The 18,242-nt window shown below is 32.3% G+C and overlaps 1 protein-coding gene across 2 annotated transcripts in view; it reads left to right on the forward strand.

The window, feature by feature from the left end:
* Window positions 1–18,242, forward strand: part of LOC124369459 — a 44,792-nt gene that overhangs the window by 25,951 nt on the left and 599 nt on the right. The window contains exons 9-15 of one of the 2 annotated variants that reach the window (XM_046827470.1): window positions 127–212; window positions 1,619–1,706; window positions 2,327–2,489; window positions 6,292–6,469; window positions 9,439–9,561; window positions 14,020–14,213; window positions 16,711–16,773. In XM_046827470.1, the coding sequence (XP_046683426.1) occupies window positions 127–212; window positions 1,619–1,706; window positions 2,327–2,489; window positions 6,292–6,469; window positions 9,439–9,561; window positions 14,020–14,213; window positions 16,711–16,773 (895 nt within the window). Of the gene's footprint in view, window positions 1–126; window positions 213–1,618; window positions 1,707–2,326; window positions 2,490–6,291; window positions 6,470–9,438; window positions 9,562–12,012; window positions 12,064–14,019; window positions 14,214–16,710; window positions 16,774–18,242 lie in introns of those variants that run through there. The other variant, XM_046827473.1, reaches the window with a different exon arrangement.

Raw genomic sequence — 18,242 nt, forward strand, 5'->3', positions numbered from 1 at the left:
GTTTGGCAGTAAATTTCATTATTTTACAAAATTCCTGTAATTTTCTATTATTTATGTGTATTTCCTGTGTGTAAAACCCATAGTGTTCATTTCCAGCAAAATATAACTTATTTGTATTTCCATCAGGTCTCTTAGTAAGCGAACAGTTCCAAGTCTTCTCTGTTTGGATGGCAACGGCCACGTTTGTCAGATTAATCTGCGATCCATGGATGGTAAGATGTTTATTAACGTGTTCACTCCCAGAGCTTACATGTGCTGACTTCTCTGAGCAGTCCATGAGTAGACCTTGTGCTGCTTCGGAGCTAAACGTGTTAAATTCGAGTTTAAAATTTGTTAGTACTGAGTTATGACCGATAAAATAAGCGTTATAATAATTTTTACTCCTATGGTAAAATTGTTTTTAGGCATACTGTAATATTAGTTAATTTATGCCTAAAAGCAAAATAAAATAAGTTATTAATAGAGTTGAATTCGTTTATAAAATTTAAAAAATATATTTTTATAACTTTACAAGATAGGGAAAGATGTTATGTGTACATTTTGAGTACATAAACAGTCCAGTTAAAAAATGGCCAGCCTACTGAGTGATAGGCTTCAATTGCTCTCAGCCAAATGCCATATATGAACATACAATTATAGAACTAATTCTTTCTATTTAGGGCCAATGTAATAAACGTTCCCTAATGTTCAGCCAAATCCCATGGAGTAGCATGCACCATGATCAAACTCTGTGTTGCCTATATATTAGGTTGGCAAAAAGTTTTTTGTGTACTGTTTTTTACGACAAATTGAGAGCCTGGTGAAAGCTGACCCATCGCAAACGGCTCGAGGGATTGCACTGGAACTAGGCTTTAGTTCCATAATATAAATGATTGACAGAAATTCTCAAGTTTCAAGGTCTGTTCTTGTTTCTTGTTGCAAAACCAAAATGACCCTTTTTTGGATTGAATTGTAACTTGGGATGAAAAGTGGATTCTGTACGATTACCGGATTTTAGTGATTGGATGCTGTCCACTAAAATGTTTTGGAACCTGGCCAAACCATCACAGCCTAGTCTTATTATGAGGAAATTAATGAAATGTACTGAAAATTGTGTCAGCAGTAGTTGCACTTGTCAACAAAAGAGGTTCAGTCCTGCCCTTCCGGACATGGCACAAATCAGCGTCCAAAAAGTTAAACGAATTGAACATCAAATTTCCGCTTCACGCACCTACTTCCAGACTTCTCGCCAACCAACTACCATCTGTACATGCACTTCGATAATTTTCTAACCAGTAGAACCTTCGTTAATTACCAGGCAAAAATGGCTTTTGTTCACGTCATCAGATCCTGAGCACCAATTATATACGCTGACATAATCGACTGACTTGTCATTAATTTGTGATACCATTTCATTTTAAGCTTTATTTATATCATGGACAGGGAGTAAATAGTTTTGTTAATAACAATTTAAAAAATTAGAAAATGTCCTGATATTGAAAGATAAACTGACTGTTGCTAGCAATTCAATCCCCATAAAATTGTTTAAATTAAATTTAAATAAAATCTAATAAAATTGGATATAACTTTCTGTTTATTTTGTAAATGTCAACAAAAATTTATTTTTTCCATTTTCCAGATGAGTCAAAATTGGAGCTGGTATTGAGAGAGTCTAATACTATAACATTCAGCCAAGTAACGATCTGCAAACGTGTCAACATAGACAGGTTAGTTTAGTTACTTTTATAGATATTGTCTCTGAGTAGAATTGTGATGCAGTTTCAATGTAATGAAGCTTGTGTGTGTGCTCCAGATTTAGGCATCTCATAGGTATTTACTGAGTAATCTACACAATGAGTCTGCCAATCAGCTGTTGCTGTATGTGGCTACTCTCTTGTCTGACCAGTGGTCAGTCAGACCGTTCTCTGCTGATCCCACTGTCTAGACACAGCCTCACCCATTGTCAATCAAGCTTGTCTGTATGTTCTAGATGTAGGGGTCTGAGGTCTGAGGTCTATGCTGCGTCAGCTACATAATGAGTCTGCTAGTCAGCTGTTGCTGTATGTGGCTACCCTCTTGTCTGACCAGTGGTCAGTCAGACCGTTCTCTGCTGATCCCACTGTCTAGACACAGCCTCACCCATTGTCAATCAAGCTTGTCTGTATGTTCTAGATGTAGGGGTCTGAGGTCTATGCTGCGTCAGCTACATAATGAGTCTGCTAGTCAGTTGTTGCTGTATGTGGCTACCCTCTTGTCTGACCAGTGGTCAGTCAGACCGTTCTCTGCTGATCCCACTGTCTAGACACAGCCTCACCCATTGTCAATCAAGCTTGTCTGTATGTTCTAGATGTAGGGGTCTGAGGTCTATGCTGCGTCAGCTACATAATGAGTCTGCCAATCAGCTGCTGCTGTATGTGGCTACCCTCTTGTCTGACCAGTGGTCAGTCAGACCGTTCTCTGCTGATCCCACTGTCTCAACACAGCTTCACCCATTGTTGGATATAAGTCTGGTATTGAAAGTGCTTGACCTACAACTCTTATAAGTGCAATGTTGTAATGGAATTAAGGCAGTTTAAATTGTTATTGAAATTATCCTTAATTGTGAACTGTGTTTTCACTATTTTTGGGGTCTGGTACAATTTTATATAAATGTGTGGGGACATTACAAAAATTAAAAGTATATACAAGTAAAACATAAACATTAGTATATAATAATGGTGGTGCTATTATGAGGTGGGAACAAAGTGTTGCAGGATAAGGATAATTATAATTCCCTCACTAAGAAATGATTATATTCTTGGAGGAGAGAGCCAATTTGCACTGCACAAGCTCACAATCTGTTTTTTATCATGGAAGTATATAGAGGAACTTTTAAAGAAAGAAATCACAGTTCGTTGTTTATGGTGGATGTTAAAATGAGAGGGTATTAAAATGGTTAAGGATATAGAACTATAATGTTTTTCTTAGATTATATTTTCCTAGCCTAATGTATTTCAAACCAACAGTCTGACACATAAATGATAGTTATTCACCCTTAAATAACAGATAGTGATTCACTCGTGTGCCCCTACTCCATGGACTGTAAATTTGTCTCACAATTCACATGTTTCATCCAGGTTTCATCTCCAGTTACGATTTGATCCAGTAGTGCATCACCATAACTGTGGTAGGCCACCAAAAGCTGCCCTATTCTTTGTTCTTTATGGTGATCTGTAAGCATTTTTAGCACGCTTCTTGCAGAAAATTTGTGGTAGTCTAGCTTCTATGAAACAATTTCAAACAATAAAGTCCGTGAAACTTGTGAGAAACATAGAGCAAGCTCAGTTATTGTAAACGGCGGTTTTCATTAATCTTTTCATCAACTTTGGTGACCAGATCATCAATCACAATGCTCGGACATCCATTCTTCTCTTGATCATGAATGTTTGTTCTGTAATTTTTAGATTGAATGCACCACTCTCTAACAGTCATTCGTTGTTCCTGTAAACTTCACATAGTTCCAGATGAATTTTGAAGATGAATTTGCCAACAAAAACGAAGATCACAGACTGCACGTCATCACTGGCATGATTTTTGATTGCAGCACACATTTCAAATTTGAATATAAAAAATGGACAGTGCGGAGATGTTCCCATTGTCATGGCTGGATGCTGGCTGAGGTGCCAAGCATGAGCATACCAATATATATTCGATTAGCAGTGTCAGGTGGAAACATTCCTTGCTTTCTGAATTGCTCTCGTAATTAAAATTTAGGATATTTCAAACTTGTGAAACCTAAAAATTTTAAATAGCAAGGTATGATTTTTATTACACTCCTCAATAGCTTTCTTAATAACTATGATAGTTTTTTGTATTTTAAGCTTTGCTTTATCTTAAATGGTTAAGAAATAGTGCCAAAAGTAATAATTTTCACGATTCTTTTTGCATTTAGTATGCCGTTATGTTCTCCTACCTTTGCCTTAGGGTAGTTGTCTACCACTTGTTTTCATTACAATTTCTAGATAATGAGAAGTACCATATACTAAGAGTGTGATTTCCTATCAAATTAACAACTACTCAACCTTTTTGAACAAATGTGAGGGAAATGATGAGACGATAATCATGTCATCAGATTTTATTCTTTTGGTTAGTCAGTCAGTTTTGTGCCGTGTCCGTGAAGACGTGTCTGTCAAATATGCCATTCACCAATGAGGAAGCTTTCTCGATTTAATGGTGTTAGTTGAATTTTTACAGAACTACACAGCTGCTGCTGCTCCGTATGCTCAACATTATCGTGAAACTGGAAATGTATTATCAGATCACAACAAAGTAAATCAGGTCACTAGGTAAGGGATGATAAGGCACCAGACATTTTGGCTGTGGTTCAGCTCAACCCACATGAATCATCTGGAAGAGTAGCTACTGATGCAGGAATTTTCCAACAATTAGTTCTCAGGATCCTTAAGGACAATAAAATGAACCTATACCGGAGTTCTCTTCATCAATAACTGCATGGAGATGATTACCTTCTAAGAATTAACTTTTGTTTGTGAGACTGTGATAAAATGCACGAAGATGAATATTTTTTTGCAAGGTATTACAGAGTGACGAAGCAACCTCCCAGCAATGGAGAAGTGAACTGTTACAACATGAGGTTCTGGGCTTTTGAGAATCCCCACTGGATGTGAGAGGCAACCAAAGGTGCTGGACCCTCAATACTTGGTGTGGTATTAATGGTAACCAAATTGTTGGCCCATTTTTTTTTTTCAAAGAACACTTAAGATGAAAATTTACAACTTATACATTGATTACTTGCCTAATTTATTTATGAATATTTCTGAACGAACTATCCAAAAAATGTGGTTTATGCACGATGGGGTACCAGCCCATCACTCTGAACTAGTGTAACAAGCTCTGACATGAGGAATATCCTCAAAATTGGGTTGTGAGAGATGGACCCACTCAGATCCCCGGATTTAACGTGCATGGACTACCCCTTGTGAGGAAGGTATACTCCTTGTGCTTAAGACTTGGTTTATGCATCAACATGACCCGAGAGGACATGATGTAATGAATCAGGGCTACTGCTCAATCAATAAACAGAGAAGAGGTCGAAAGGGCTGTAGAAAACTTCAATTCCAGGATGGAACTTTATTTGGAAAACAATGAATTACAGTTTGAACATTTGTAGATAAGGTTAATTGAATAACATAATTGTTGGACTGAAATAGTTAGAACCTCGGTAATTGTAGGAATAATAATTACTTAAATTACTGCATCTAATGGAAGTTGTGATGGTAAATACAGGAGTTCAAAACGCTGTAAAACAACAACACATAATGAAAATTAGTTTCTTTGCACCATTTCTCAACCATCTAAGATAAAGACAAATTTTTATAAAGTTAGTAACTGAAGTAATTCTTCTTCCAATAATCATTTAATACGACTATTTATTCTGAATATGCAGGCTATTTTGAGACAAATCAACATAATACAATCGTAATGCTTACGCAAGCTCCTGATATTCTGGTGAAAGATGCGAAGATGTTGGCTACTTTTATGCATCACATCCATGTTCAGTCCTGTTCTTCATATTCCAGTTAAAGCCTGTCCAAGTCCGCTAAACATGATACTCTCACTAGGTTACTGTTCTGACTTTTTCTCATAAATGCCTTACAGTTAGATATCCACAGATACTGATAAGACTTTTTAAATTTTGCGTGCATGCGTGCGTGTGTGCGTGTGCGTGCGTGTGTGTGTGTGTGTGTGTGTGTGTGTGTGTGTGTGTGTGGTGTGTTTGATTGTTTTTGCTTGACACATTCTTTTTAATCCACATTGATTCATGTCATATGTAATGTGGTAATTCTAGGAACATCTAGTTGTTTAAAATAAGAAAAACCTAACATCATTCACTGAACAGTGTTAGATCCCAAAACGAAGATGATGACAAAATGAGCTCATTAAAACTGGTTATTTTTCTGCAGCACTGTTTTTATTAACTGACTCACTCTGTCTTAATGTCGTAACTTTCTCTTTTATAACGTTAAAATTTACAAACTTCAAACTTTTGAATTAAAAAAGGGCTTTAATGGAAATGTAACAAAATATTTAATATCTAATATCTATCTAATAGGGTTTTCACCAATCGCACCAATATGCCAAATTTGTATATGTCATTCTGTTTATTTTGTTACAGTCCATGCATGTTTACACATATATGGATGAATATATTTTTACTGTTACCAGGATGGTAAGGCCCCAAAACAGATATTTCATTGTACAAAATTATTTTTTATTTAAATAGAAGTGTAAGAGATGAGCTGATGTGTGCAGGTAAGTGACGGCCGAGCCAGAGCCAGAGTGTGTGTGATGGCTCTCAGAGCAGATCAACTGTACGTGTGGGACAAACAGAAAGACTCATACTACAGGATCAACATCCTGTCGTCTGCAGTGGTACCCAGCTTCCCTGCCAGGGCTGTCCTGAACATTGAGTATTTGTGGGTTCACCAAGGTACATAAGTTCTTTTTCAAAGTTAAAACCTAATTAAGAGTTTTTCTGGTGGAAGTGGCACTTGTTCTGTATAGAAGAAATTAGTAGCATGCTGTTTTTATTAATCTATAATAACTTTTCAAATTTTCACACATAAAATTTGTCAGATGATCCCAAAACCTTATAACAACTGAGAAGAGTCATGTCCGTGTAAATCATTCTCAATAATAACTGGTAAAAATACTCTACATTTTTCAGTTAAATTTATTTACCATGCTTGAAGCACTTACTGTGTGGTTTTCTCCAAATAGTTATCTTTTTTGTTTAGTTGATATTATTTAGATATGATTTTCTTGTAGAAATATCACAGTGTTAGGGCTTCTTAGCTGTAAATTCGTCTGGTAAAATAAGACATCCTTTACTTTACTTTAAAATTTCGTTTACTACTGTGGGTATTCCTTAGTCACTATACCTTTACTCTGTTATGATATACTTTATTAACCCTACATCTGCCCTAATAGTCGTATACTAGCTAACTTGTTTTGGCAGATTCTCAAGGGGTTGTCTAAAATGTTTTAAAACGTACATGCTTTATGCAAAAAATATATATATATATATATATCTATATATTATATATATATATTATATATATATCTATATATATATATATATATATATATATATATATATATATATATACAAGGGTTATTCCAAAAGGTACCACAGTTTGGCTATGACGCCAAGCATATCCATAAAAGCAGTCCAATCAACTTTTTAATTTCCTCAATATTTGTCGGTGTGAAGTTTTTCAATCTACTGCTTCGGTTCAAACAAAGGGCAGAAATAACTTTCTAAGCATTTCAGTTTCTCTCATCAACCATTATGTTCAAAATATCGTTTAGGAATTCTGAGTAATAATATGGTAGTAGTAATATGGGCTTGGCATCTATTGGCAAATTAAAATTGAAATTATTAATATAATTAAGTTTTTGTTTACCTTCAAATATTCCCCACTCTTGTAGTATATCAGCTGGATTAATTCCTTTGTAGTAGTTGGATTATCTTCCACACTATCATGGGAAATGTCAACATCCATTTCATCACTATCTGACGAACTGTTCTCAATAGCACTTGATGAATTATCACTCAGTAGAAAGTCTGGATCGTCATTGTTATCATCAAAACCATTCTGGTCTCTTATGATGTCCAAATTGTCGTTAGGCCGGTCTAATTAACTTGACATAGGAAAGTCCAGAATATCATTTATATCCTCTTCATCTAAATTGTCATCCATGGTCAAATTTTCTTGATATGCTAATTAAATCAAACTCAAAACAACACAAGCAAGCAGTCACAAATGAAACGAACTCTCCACTGTTTACATTCGGACTGGTTGTTAGGAGAGGCTAGAATGCAAGTGGCAGGAAGTTTAAGCGGAAGAATGCACTGGAGAGTAAGGTTACGTAATGGTTGGAACTGTAAGAGTAAAATTACGACAGCTTACTGAATTCTAACCTATAACATATTACAGTTCGGTGTGGACCAATCAGTACGGCAGCTTCCTTTCTGTTGTAAAAATACAATAAAAACGAACGTGCCATACCGATTGGTCTACAATTTTTGTTCTATAATTATACATTTGTATACATTTATTTGTAATAGAAACCTTCTTCTGTTATTTTAACTTCAATATCAAGTGAAAACAGCCATTTATTTAAGCTGGCAATCACAAGGTGGATAGCAAAATCTGGCAATAGCATCGCAGTTAACGTGTTAATCAAGAAAAATAGAGACTAAAAATGTAAATGCAAACATTAAATTATTTACAGAAAGACACAAGTACAAATAAAGTCTGTTAATTAGGATACAAAAAATTTTCATTGAAAGAAATAGGTTGATTCTCAAAACATTTCTATTTCATTCAGGGAATAATTGAAAAATAAATATCAGTTGGGTGATTGTTACTCAGTAAATATGTGGTACAAATAATACAAAGTTATGACTAAAATTCCTGAACAGTTTTTTAGTGATACATGTTTATGTAAAAAATGATACATTGACAATATAATACAGTAACTGTATTCTTATTTCTATTATACTCATTTGTTTGGTGATAGTTTGAAATATTTACAAATCAGACACATTAAATGAATGAGATAGTTTCAAAATATTTAAAAATACATTCTACAATATTATTAGCAATCATATGTACAAATAGAATGTGGAAAGTGTGTATACATATATATGTATGGTTTCTATAATTTTCCTTGTGTAGTGAAGTTAATTAGCATGGTCTATGGTGAGAATTCCTTATGTGTAGAGAGGTCAGTTAATCTACAATCAGTGCAGGGGATTTCATTGAGAAATGCAGTTTAATGTTGTTATCCAAACTTTCAATATTATAGTGTAGTTTTAATAATAAAATTGTAGATCAATATGGGATTTTATTTGATCTTCTTTGCATTTAGATAATTTTGAATATAGTTTTTGAGATATTGTTATTGTAGACTATGTGTTTATGATAGCTCCAATAAGTTTCAATTACTCTTTTGATAAAACAGTAATTTTATTCTGATTAAATAGATTTTTTTATTTATAAATATACTCATAAATCCTAATCTTCATGTAGTAACATATGATAATTAATTTAGAACATCAAAGAGAAACATTTTTAGTTCTATTACAATCTTATTAACACAAAATAACGACATTCCAGAATGTTTATACTCTCCAAAAATGTATTCTTTCAATGGATAATTCTGTCAAAATTCTAATAATAAGCCTCAGGAAGGATAAATACCAAAAGGTTTCTTCCTAAACTATTAGTATTATACATCCTTACAAAAATGTCTTAATTTGAAGTTAATATTATTTATTATTTCTGGATAGCAGATACGATCTTAGTAATCCTGCACTCTATTTTATTTGTAATGGATTCAAAGCTGCCAGATATTTTGATTTTTGTAACAGTGAGTGTCTTGTCGTTCCAGATGAGCTAATGATTGACAAGTTCTCCACTATAACACTGGTGGAAAATGCGACTCAAGATTCTCCAATAGCCATTCCATTGCTTTCGCTTGAGTCTACTGAAAATGATTTGGTCCTTCTGGATAGTAAGTATCAGATTTTTGCTTCTCTCTGTAAATGTGTATGTCTCTACAGTTACATGATAAGTTGACATGGTCATTTTTTGAGCCTTTCTTTTTAAATTAACATATGAATTAAATGTGTTAAAAGGCTTGGTTAAATGTTCCTTTGCAAATTTAACGACTTAAACTTTTGACCTCATCAAATCCACTGGACCACTTGTTTTTGAGAGAGTTCAAAACACTGAAAATCTATTTTTCATGTAGTGGGAGGCACTTAAAATTAAATTCCATGAGTTATATCTCTATCTTGAGTTGGTGGCATACTACTTAACCCTTTGACCTGGTTGTATTAGCATTTGCTGTGACTGCTACAACAGGATGTTTAAGAACTTCAACGCTAGTATAAATACTCAAAAGTATAGTAAATCCTCAATATCTTAGATAATTTTGGTCAAATCTTCATGATTCATCACTCAAATATTCATAATGAAACTCACAATAAATTTAATAAGATAATTTTGTTACTTAATTATCTTTATATTACTGTTAGACAACAAAGAAACATTGTATCCAGCGGTCAATTTTACTATATGAGCTGTCATTTTGACAACTTATGGCTTTGAGATAACATATCACAATATCAAACACTTTTCTATAGAAAAGTCACTTTTATTAATGTAAATAATCTACAAATATGTCCCGGTTGGACACTATCACCACTCTTTCTTCACTCTCGCCGCTATAGCTGCATTCAGGTGACAGGTACAGCAAAATTAAAGAACCAAAATAAAATACAATATGAACATGGTTGCTCATTATGTCTAAAGTCTGCTTTCATAAATACTGAGTCGGAATAGTTGAGAAAGAATTAGCTGCAAGATAGAACCATATTATGAATTGACATAGTGTGTTATGTAAATATCAAACCACATGATGATAAAGGGTTAACAGGTTTTCGATAATATTGAAAAAATTGTATCAATATTATTTGCTACACTGCTAGGTATCATTATCTGACTTCAGGACATAATTTTTCATTTTAGATAACATTTTCATAGTTTTTTTTTTACTTGTAATTTTCCATAAGGATTTATTTATATCTTTTTCAAGTTGTTATGTCAAAGTCAAAAGATTCTTTATTCATAAACTGTACAAATAATACAGAGAATAGTGTCATAAGCATCATTTGCATACAGCATGCTATAAAATACTAATTTAAAATATGTTCACATACACAAACATCTACCTAAACATTTTTTTGTTTTGTTTTTAAGAAATTAACAAATTCTTCGACATTGTATACACAAATATCACATAAAATAGATCTAATTTCATTTTTAAAATGTTTTACATTGAGCAATTTAACATTGTATGGTAGCATATTATAAAGCCTCAGACCAAATTCACAAAAACTGTTTATAGTTGTTTGAAAATTGCACTGATGTTTATTGCCATAGAATTCTCTTTTTACATGCATTAAATTACATTTATATTGTTAATTTCAGCTCTCTTTTTAAACATCTTTGAACCAGAGCTTTTAACTAGTTTGTTTTGATGGGTGAGAATATTTTACTTTTCTTCAACTTTTAAAGCATTTAATGAGTTTGGTATTTCAAAGATATCAAGTTTGTAAAATGCATTCAAGACCAAATAAGTTATTATCAATAAACCATATCAAATTGATCTACCATACTAAAGATGTCTTATATACAATAAAGATAAATAGATATTGTTGCAGTTTTTATAATTTAAATTTACTTTGAAAATAAGTGACAATCATGCATTAATTGGTAAATTCATATCACAGTGATTACACTTGTATTGATCTGTCACATTTTTATTTACTGCTGTAGGCCTGGTACACGCTTATGATCACTGAGTGAAAGTTTTTATTGTAAGCATTTACAACAAAGGCATAAAACAAAAATTATTTACAGAATTAATCTATAGCAATACAAAGAACAAGAACTTCTCTTTGTATTGTTGGATGAATATAATTCATTTGGTGTAACAAAATTGCAATTCAACAAATCAAATATTGTTTTTTGACATTACTATGCTATTGCAACTACAGAAAAAATCTTTCCTTTTTAATTTTTGTTGGATTGATTAAAACCTGTATAACATATTGAATACTAACTATTGGAATGTCCATTTTCAATTTGCACCAACAATATTGCATCATACATTCATTGAAGTTATTTAATTAGTGAATTTCGAGAGCTATGTTAAACATTTTGTTACATCAGATATAGGATTAGTTAAATGAATATGAATTAATTGTTGAAAAACACATCGCTGAACATTTTCCAGAGAAAATAGTTTCAGCGTGAACTGGTCAAGTTTTTAATAACATTTAATTTCATGTCTGTAATGACTTAAAAATTATGTTTGTTTAGAGTATCTTTTGCATACAGCTACATTACATCAGGATAAAACATTGTCCTTATGCACTAATTTTGATTGTTTTTTCAGATACAAAACTACAGAAGAAGAAATTGGGATATTTTATTCAAATGTCTTAAGGTTGGTTTGTGCATGTTGAAAAGCGGTTTGTGTCGTGTGCTGATTTTGGTTTTTGTACAAGTCTCTTCCTTGTGATGCTCTGTTAGAAAACATTAGTAAAACCTTTTTTCCTAGCTTTTATAATACAGAACATATTTTGTAAGTAGGTTGAGTGAACTTTATAACTCCCGATTTGTGGAATTCTCATCCTATCTTCTGCTTGGTGGTTGTCAATCATGTTATTATTATTATTAATACTTGCATTCAGAAATATTGTTTTGGTATAATTACATTTTTAAGAGATACACTATCTGCCTTACACTCTCCTTCCTGTAAACTTAAAGAAGAGTTAGAGAAGGGTTAATGCCAGTGTCAGCTCCATTGTGGTATTTTTATTTCTTTTCCCCTGGTGTTTAACCTGCACTTCTTCAGTGGTGAATAACCTACTTATATTATTGTTGTATAACCGATGTATGTGTGGGTTTTAAGAATTGTATTTTTGTTCATTCGTAGTAAACACTTTTAATACCATAGCAAGCTACACTATCAGTATATAATCCATCAGGTGATTGGGCTCTGACACTATAAGAGTTAAAAATTGTATTGATTTCTAAGCTTTATAGCTAACATATTAAGTTATCTAGCACTTAATGACTGTAAAAAATACATTTGCACAATATTTGGTTCTTAAAAGAGATAGCTAATTTCTATATAAATGTGTGGACTTAAACAGTTAAATTTTGGCTTTAATAATATATTTAATACATTTTTTGAAAGACTTCCTGGTTTATTATACATTGCTAGCAACTTCTTTCGTCATCAACCAAAATAGTTGTCAATCCATTTTAAAATTCCCAATGTTGCTGATCTCCAAGAATTTAGTTCCTTCACATTTATTACACAAATAGCTGAAATTTCATAATAAATTGATATTTTTATAGAAATTTTACGAATAGGCTAATATCTCGACTTTGCATACTAACTTCACTGTAGTGAGGAGGTAGATGGTTAAGGGGAGGAAACCCACCTCATGATTGACAATATTGTACTTGTTACTAAATTAAGACTTACACCATGTGGATATCAGTAGCAGGATTAAAATAACAACCAGATCAGTTTGGGGTCAGGTACTCATGTGGAAATTTGTGTTCTAATCAGTGCTTTGACAGTGAGTATTCCAGCATCCATCCTGTCATAATTTTCCTCTTTTATTTTTATCCTTATTTACTTGTTCCCATTTGTGTGGCTGGCAATGTGAAAAACAATTCTACACAGTTTATTTTCTTGTTTGTTCATGTTAGTCATGTTTTCGCTAAGTAGTTCAAAGAGTTGACAATAGCTTAATCTGGAACAATGAATAAATAAGAAAGTTCCTCTCATCTCCAAACTCCAGAGCTTGCCACAATGTAAATATATTATTTCTTCGCATTGCTGACCTGAATTTATTTTAATGTTTTGTCTTCTAATGATTGGCTTGGTTGATTTGAACTGAGATAATTGTACATCTACTTTGAGACAAGTTTTGTGTATGGTTTGAAAAACATTGCGATTTAAAAATAATAAGAGCTAAAACAAACATTATGTTTGACAAGTAAATTTTCTAAAACAATATTATATTAATCTGCCTTTTGTAACCCCCATCCGTAAGGAGTGTAAATTAATTCTGTTTGTATCATCACTTTAACCCAGAAATTTTAAGTCTTCTTATCCTAAACTAATCCATTGAGTCCTTGGACTGTTCAGTATTTACCCTTTGCACATGTATTCAATATTATGTGATTGCCTCCCAACTCGGAGATTCCGTCAATTTATTGATACACAAGTGCATTTGGAGCCAAACATCAAAATATGGAAATTAGTTTATATTGTGTTTGTATAGAGACCTATGTGAGACGAATTGTATTTTTATATTAAAATAAAAATACTTTAAAGTAGGTAAAATAATAGCTTAATTACTTACTATCATGCACTTTGCAGGTGTAATAACTAGAGTGAACTCTGATGTGTTGCTGCGCTGGGAGGGTGATTGTGGACATAAGCTACTGCGGCTGCAGCGGACCGAACTCTTCTACTGCATGTCCTGCTCCCAAGCCGTCACCTCCTGTCACCAGCGATTGGGGCTAGAAGTGTGTGTGGTAGCCAAAAACCTCTCAGCTCCCATCAGAGTCAAGGTCCAACAACTTATTTATTTATTTCATTCTAAATATTTGTGAGTGTTTAGACTAGCCACTCAGTACTCACTTCGCCTAAGCATTAATAGAAAATTGAGTTACGGAACTTAGGTTAGGAAACAAAAAGTGAATGTAATATGAATGAATAATGCAACTAACCAATGGATATGTTACATAATATATGTTAAAAAATGTATGTTTCATATTTGTTATTAAGGGTGAGGGAGATCTTAAACATTTGGATTTTCTGGATCTGAAAATTCTTCAACTATGCCACTTTTATATTTTTAAGAATAAGATTGATTTACATCAAAAACTCAGTTTTTTCAGTGATAAATGATGGTTTTTATGATGCAGGAAACATTCCATTAGAAATCAATTGTTAGGAAGTTGAAATTAAGATTGTCTAGTAGGCAGTGGAAAAAACATTTTACTGTTATGAAACCTTAGAGAGAAAAATCCACAGATGTCAATTCGGGGAGCAAGGTGGTCATGCTACTGGCTCTTTCACCGATTTGTGTAGCGATTATGTAGGAAGTTCTGAATGTCCACAAAGAAATGAGATGGTGTACCATTCTATTGGTTGTAGAAATGCACATCTGTTTATATTCATGTAGCATAGGAACTTTTCTGTGTACAAAAATTATAGTTATCTTTTAAGGAATAATTTGTTTCATTATTCCTATAACCAAATATGTTTTAATGGTAACCTATCTGCAGTTAGATTCTGATTAGTTGAAAAAGGTACCTGAGATGTATAATTTTGCACTTATCAATTCACACACAAGCCTATAAAGTTTGTTTTACCCACATTTTTATTTCCAATCATGAAAATGACATTTCTGAAGAAGTTAACTTTTTTTGCATCTGATATTCTTTTTTATTACTGTATGAAACCTGTTATTGTAGATTCTTATACTTTGTGATTTAAACAAGAAATTAACTGAAATACTTCAGGATATTTGACAATCTTGTTAAAATTCTTGTATTTTACTAATAAAGGGTAATTTAAAAACATGATACATATGCTTATAATATTTTAATTCATAATTGAGTATTTTAGGATTACAAATAATGATAATTTTAATATTCGTAGATAAATTAGTTGTAGCAAATTTTACCTCAATTGACTATATTTTTATTTTTAACCTAAATTAACCTTTTATCATGTTAGCTAATTGTGACTAATCTTTTACTAATTATATCTACAAGAAAAAGGAATTACATCAACTGCTGTATTCTTAGACAACAGAGAAGCTTTTGATTGCCTGACCTATGACTACTTACTAAAGAAGTTGACCACCCTAGGAATATGTGAGACTGCAAAGTCATGGTTCTTCAGCTATCTAGCTAACTGAACCAACTGGTTGAATTAACACTTATAATACTCGTAAATGGAAGAACAGAAAAAACCATCTCAAAACTTCAACTGATCTCACAAGGAATCCCTCAAGGGTTGGTCCTGGGATCTGTTCTTTTCATACTGTTCAAAAATGACTTCCTAGTGTACATGCAAGACTACATTGAAACCTCTAGCAATGATCTTGTTGTGAATGAAAGTAAAACCAAGCAGCTAGTCCTGGGTAGGCAAAGCAAAAACACCGGAAGTGTACAAAATACTTTGGTATAACACTAGATAACAAACTCTCATGTACAGACACATCAAATCTCAGCAATAAATTAAGTGCAGGTCTGTTTATAATAATTTGAATGAAGAATGTAAGTGACATGATGACAGCTAAAACAGCTTATCGAGTGTTGTTTGAGTCACACCTGTGATACAGGATCGAAGTTTGGGGTAGCACTACAGCTGAATACATGCAACTCATTCTTGTTCTGCAAAAATAGTTAATTTGGATTCTGTATAATCTACATTGCCAGATGTATTGAAGGATAGCAACAAGCAGCTCTTTACCTGAGACCTGAAGAACTGGCTACATGATCGGACCTTTTATGCCATAAAATAATTCTTTGACTACAGTTGTAAAACTTGGCTCTTTAATAATTTATTATTACTACAACACTATAATTGTCTTAATGACAATTTAATAAAAATGTATTTAAATTTTTGTTTGGTTTAAAATTGTATAGACGCGGTGACATATGACCTCATTATGTGGTTTAACATACGTATAATGCTCAATGATAGCCTGTCATGTGTTTCTATATAGTGGCCAATTCTTGAATTATTATTATTAAGTATGTATAAGAAAACACTGTAGACAAAACGAGGAACATAAGTTTGTGTTATTTTTCATTCTGATCGGTTGTTTTATTTTGCTCAGTATCGTCAACAGGCTTCTGTCAGCTGATTGCAATTTTAGGGGTATGAGTAAACAAAGCATTTATTTTGTCCTACCGAACATATTTTTGGATTATTTACTTTGAATGTACAATGTTTCTTTGTTGTCTGAAAATTTAATAGTTTTCTTGATAACCATTTTTTTTAGTTTATATTTGGCAAAAAAATATATGTAAATATATGTTCTGTTTGAAGGTTAAAAGTGAAACAGCACAAGTTTTGCTGCTAGGAGGTGCAGGCCAAGTCTCCACAAAGAAAGTAAGTAAAAAATTTTAATTTGTAGGTCTTACATTGGTTGGTTTCATAGTGATTACATTATGATGTTTAGTCACTCTAATCAACATTATGTATTAAGTCTTAGAAATAGTAATCAAATAATTGTATGGTTAGAATTCACTGATTTCTTCTATCTGTCTAATGTATTGATTCCCATAATAAATTGCAAGGTTTAGTAAGAACTTTATTAATGCCTTTGAATATTTCACTACTCCTACCTTTCACAACATTAGTTTACAAATAAAGTTGATATGTCAGATTTATATTTAGATAATTATGACCAATAATATCATAACACTGAATGAAAACTGGTAGTTTTTTGAAGAATTCAATTTTTACATACCAACAGACCAACTACAGTAGTTAGTATTTTTTGTAGAGAGAAATTATTATCTAGAAGTGGCAGCTGAATATTTATTAAATAAAAAGCATACAATAGTAAATCTTAGTAGGTTTTGTGCAAATGTTGTGCTTGAAACATCAGGTATATGTTTGAAAGAAATAAACTTATTGGTAGTGATAATTTATTACACTCCACACAGCAATATTTCTAATTTTTTGTCTTCTCTAGAATCGTAGTTATTTTCAAATAAAAATTATAAAAAAGATAATACTAACGGGCGATTTTAATATGAATATAAGAAAAGATTCTCCAGATAAAGCTTCATTTTTAAATTTACTTAGATCATTTATTATGTAGTGCCATTATTATGACAGAACTAGAGAAAACATTTTCTTGATCATGTAATAAGTAATTTAAGTAAAACTATGTTAAATTCTTAAACCAAATTTGTCTGATCATGCTAGTGTTGATATAGAGCTGTATGGATTAGGTTTTTTAAATGAATTACATAACAATAATATATTTAAAAGAAAATAAGAAATTTATCTCCAGCCTTCACTCTAAACTGAAAATTTAAACTGAACCAAACAGACTAGGAGCAACAAGTCAAAATTTAAATGGTTTAAACTTCAGCTGTATAAACTAAAGGATCTAATAACATCACTGTATGATAGATTTCACAGATCGAAGTTAAGTAAGGACAGAAAAAATGAAGTCCTAGTCAAAATTTCTTTATTAATAGATGAGAACAGAAGCGAAATTAGGGCCATGTGACCCTTTCTTACATTTGGCCTCAACAAACTCAAAGCGCTGAAGTTCATGAACGTTTTGAAAAAAAGGATAACAGTATTACAATAAGGATAACTGATTGATGCACAGAAAGAAAATTTTATCGTACAAGTAACTACATAATATACTTGTATTCATAAGATTTGAATTAATTAAGCAAGTGACATTGACTCTTTCTTAATTACACAAGCAATTTAATGAAATAATAATCTTTATTCTTTATCCTACTATTCATATGATTTTTTGAATAATGATGATTTAAAATCACATTTCTCTTTTCTTTTACTAACTTGAACGAATATGCATTTCTATTTTGCAA

Source organism: Homalodisca vitripennis, chromosome 1 (assembly GCF_021130785.1).
Source record: "Homalodisca vitripennis isolate AUS2020 chromosome 1, UT_GWSS_2.1, whole genome shotgun sequence".
NCBI lineage: Eukaryota > Metazoa > Arthropoda > Insecta > Hemiptera > Cicadellidae > Homalodisca > Homalodisca vitripennis.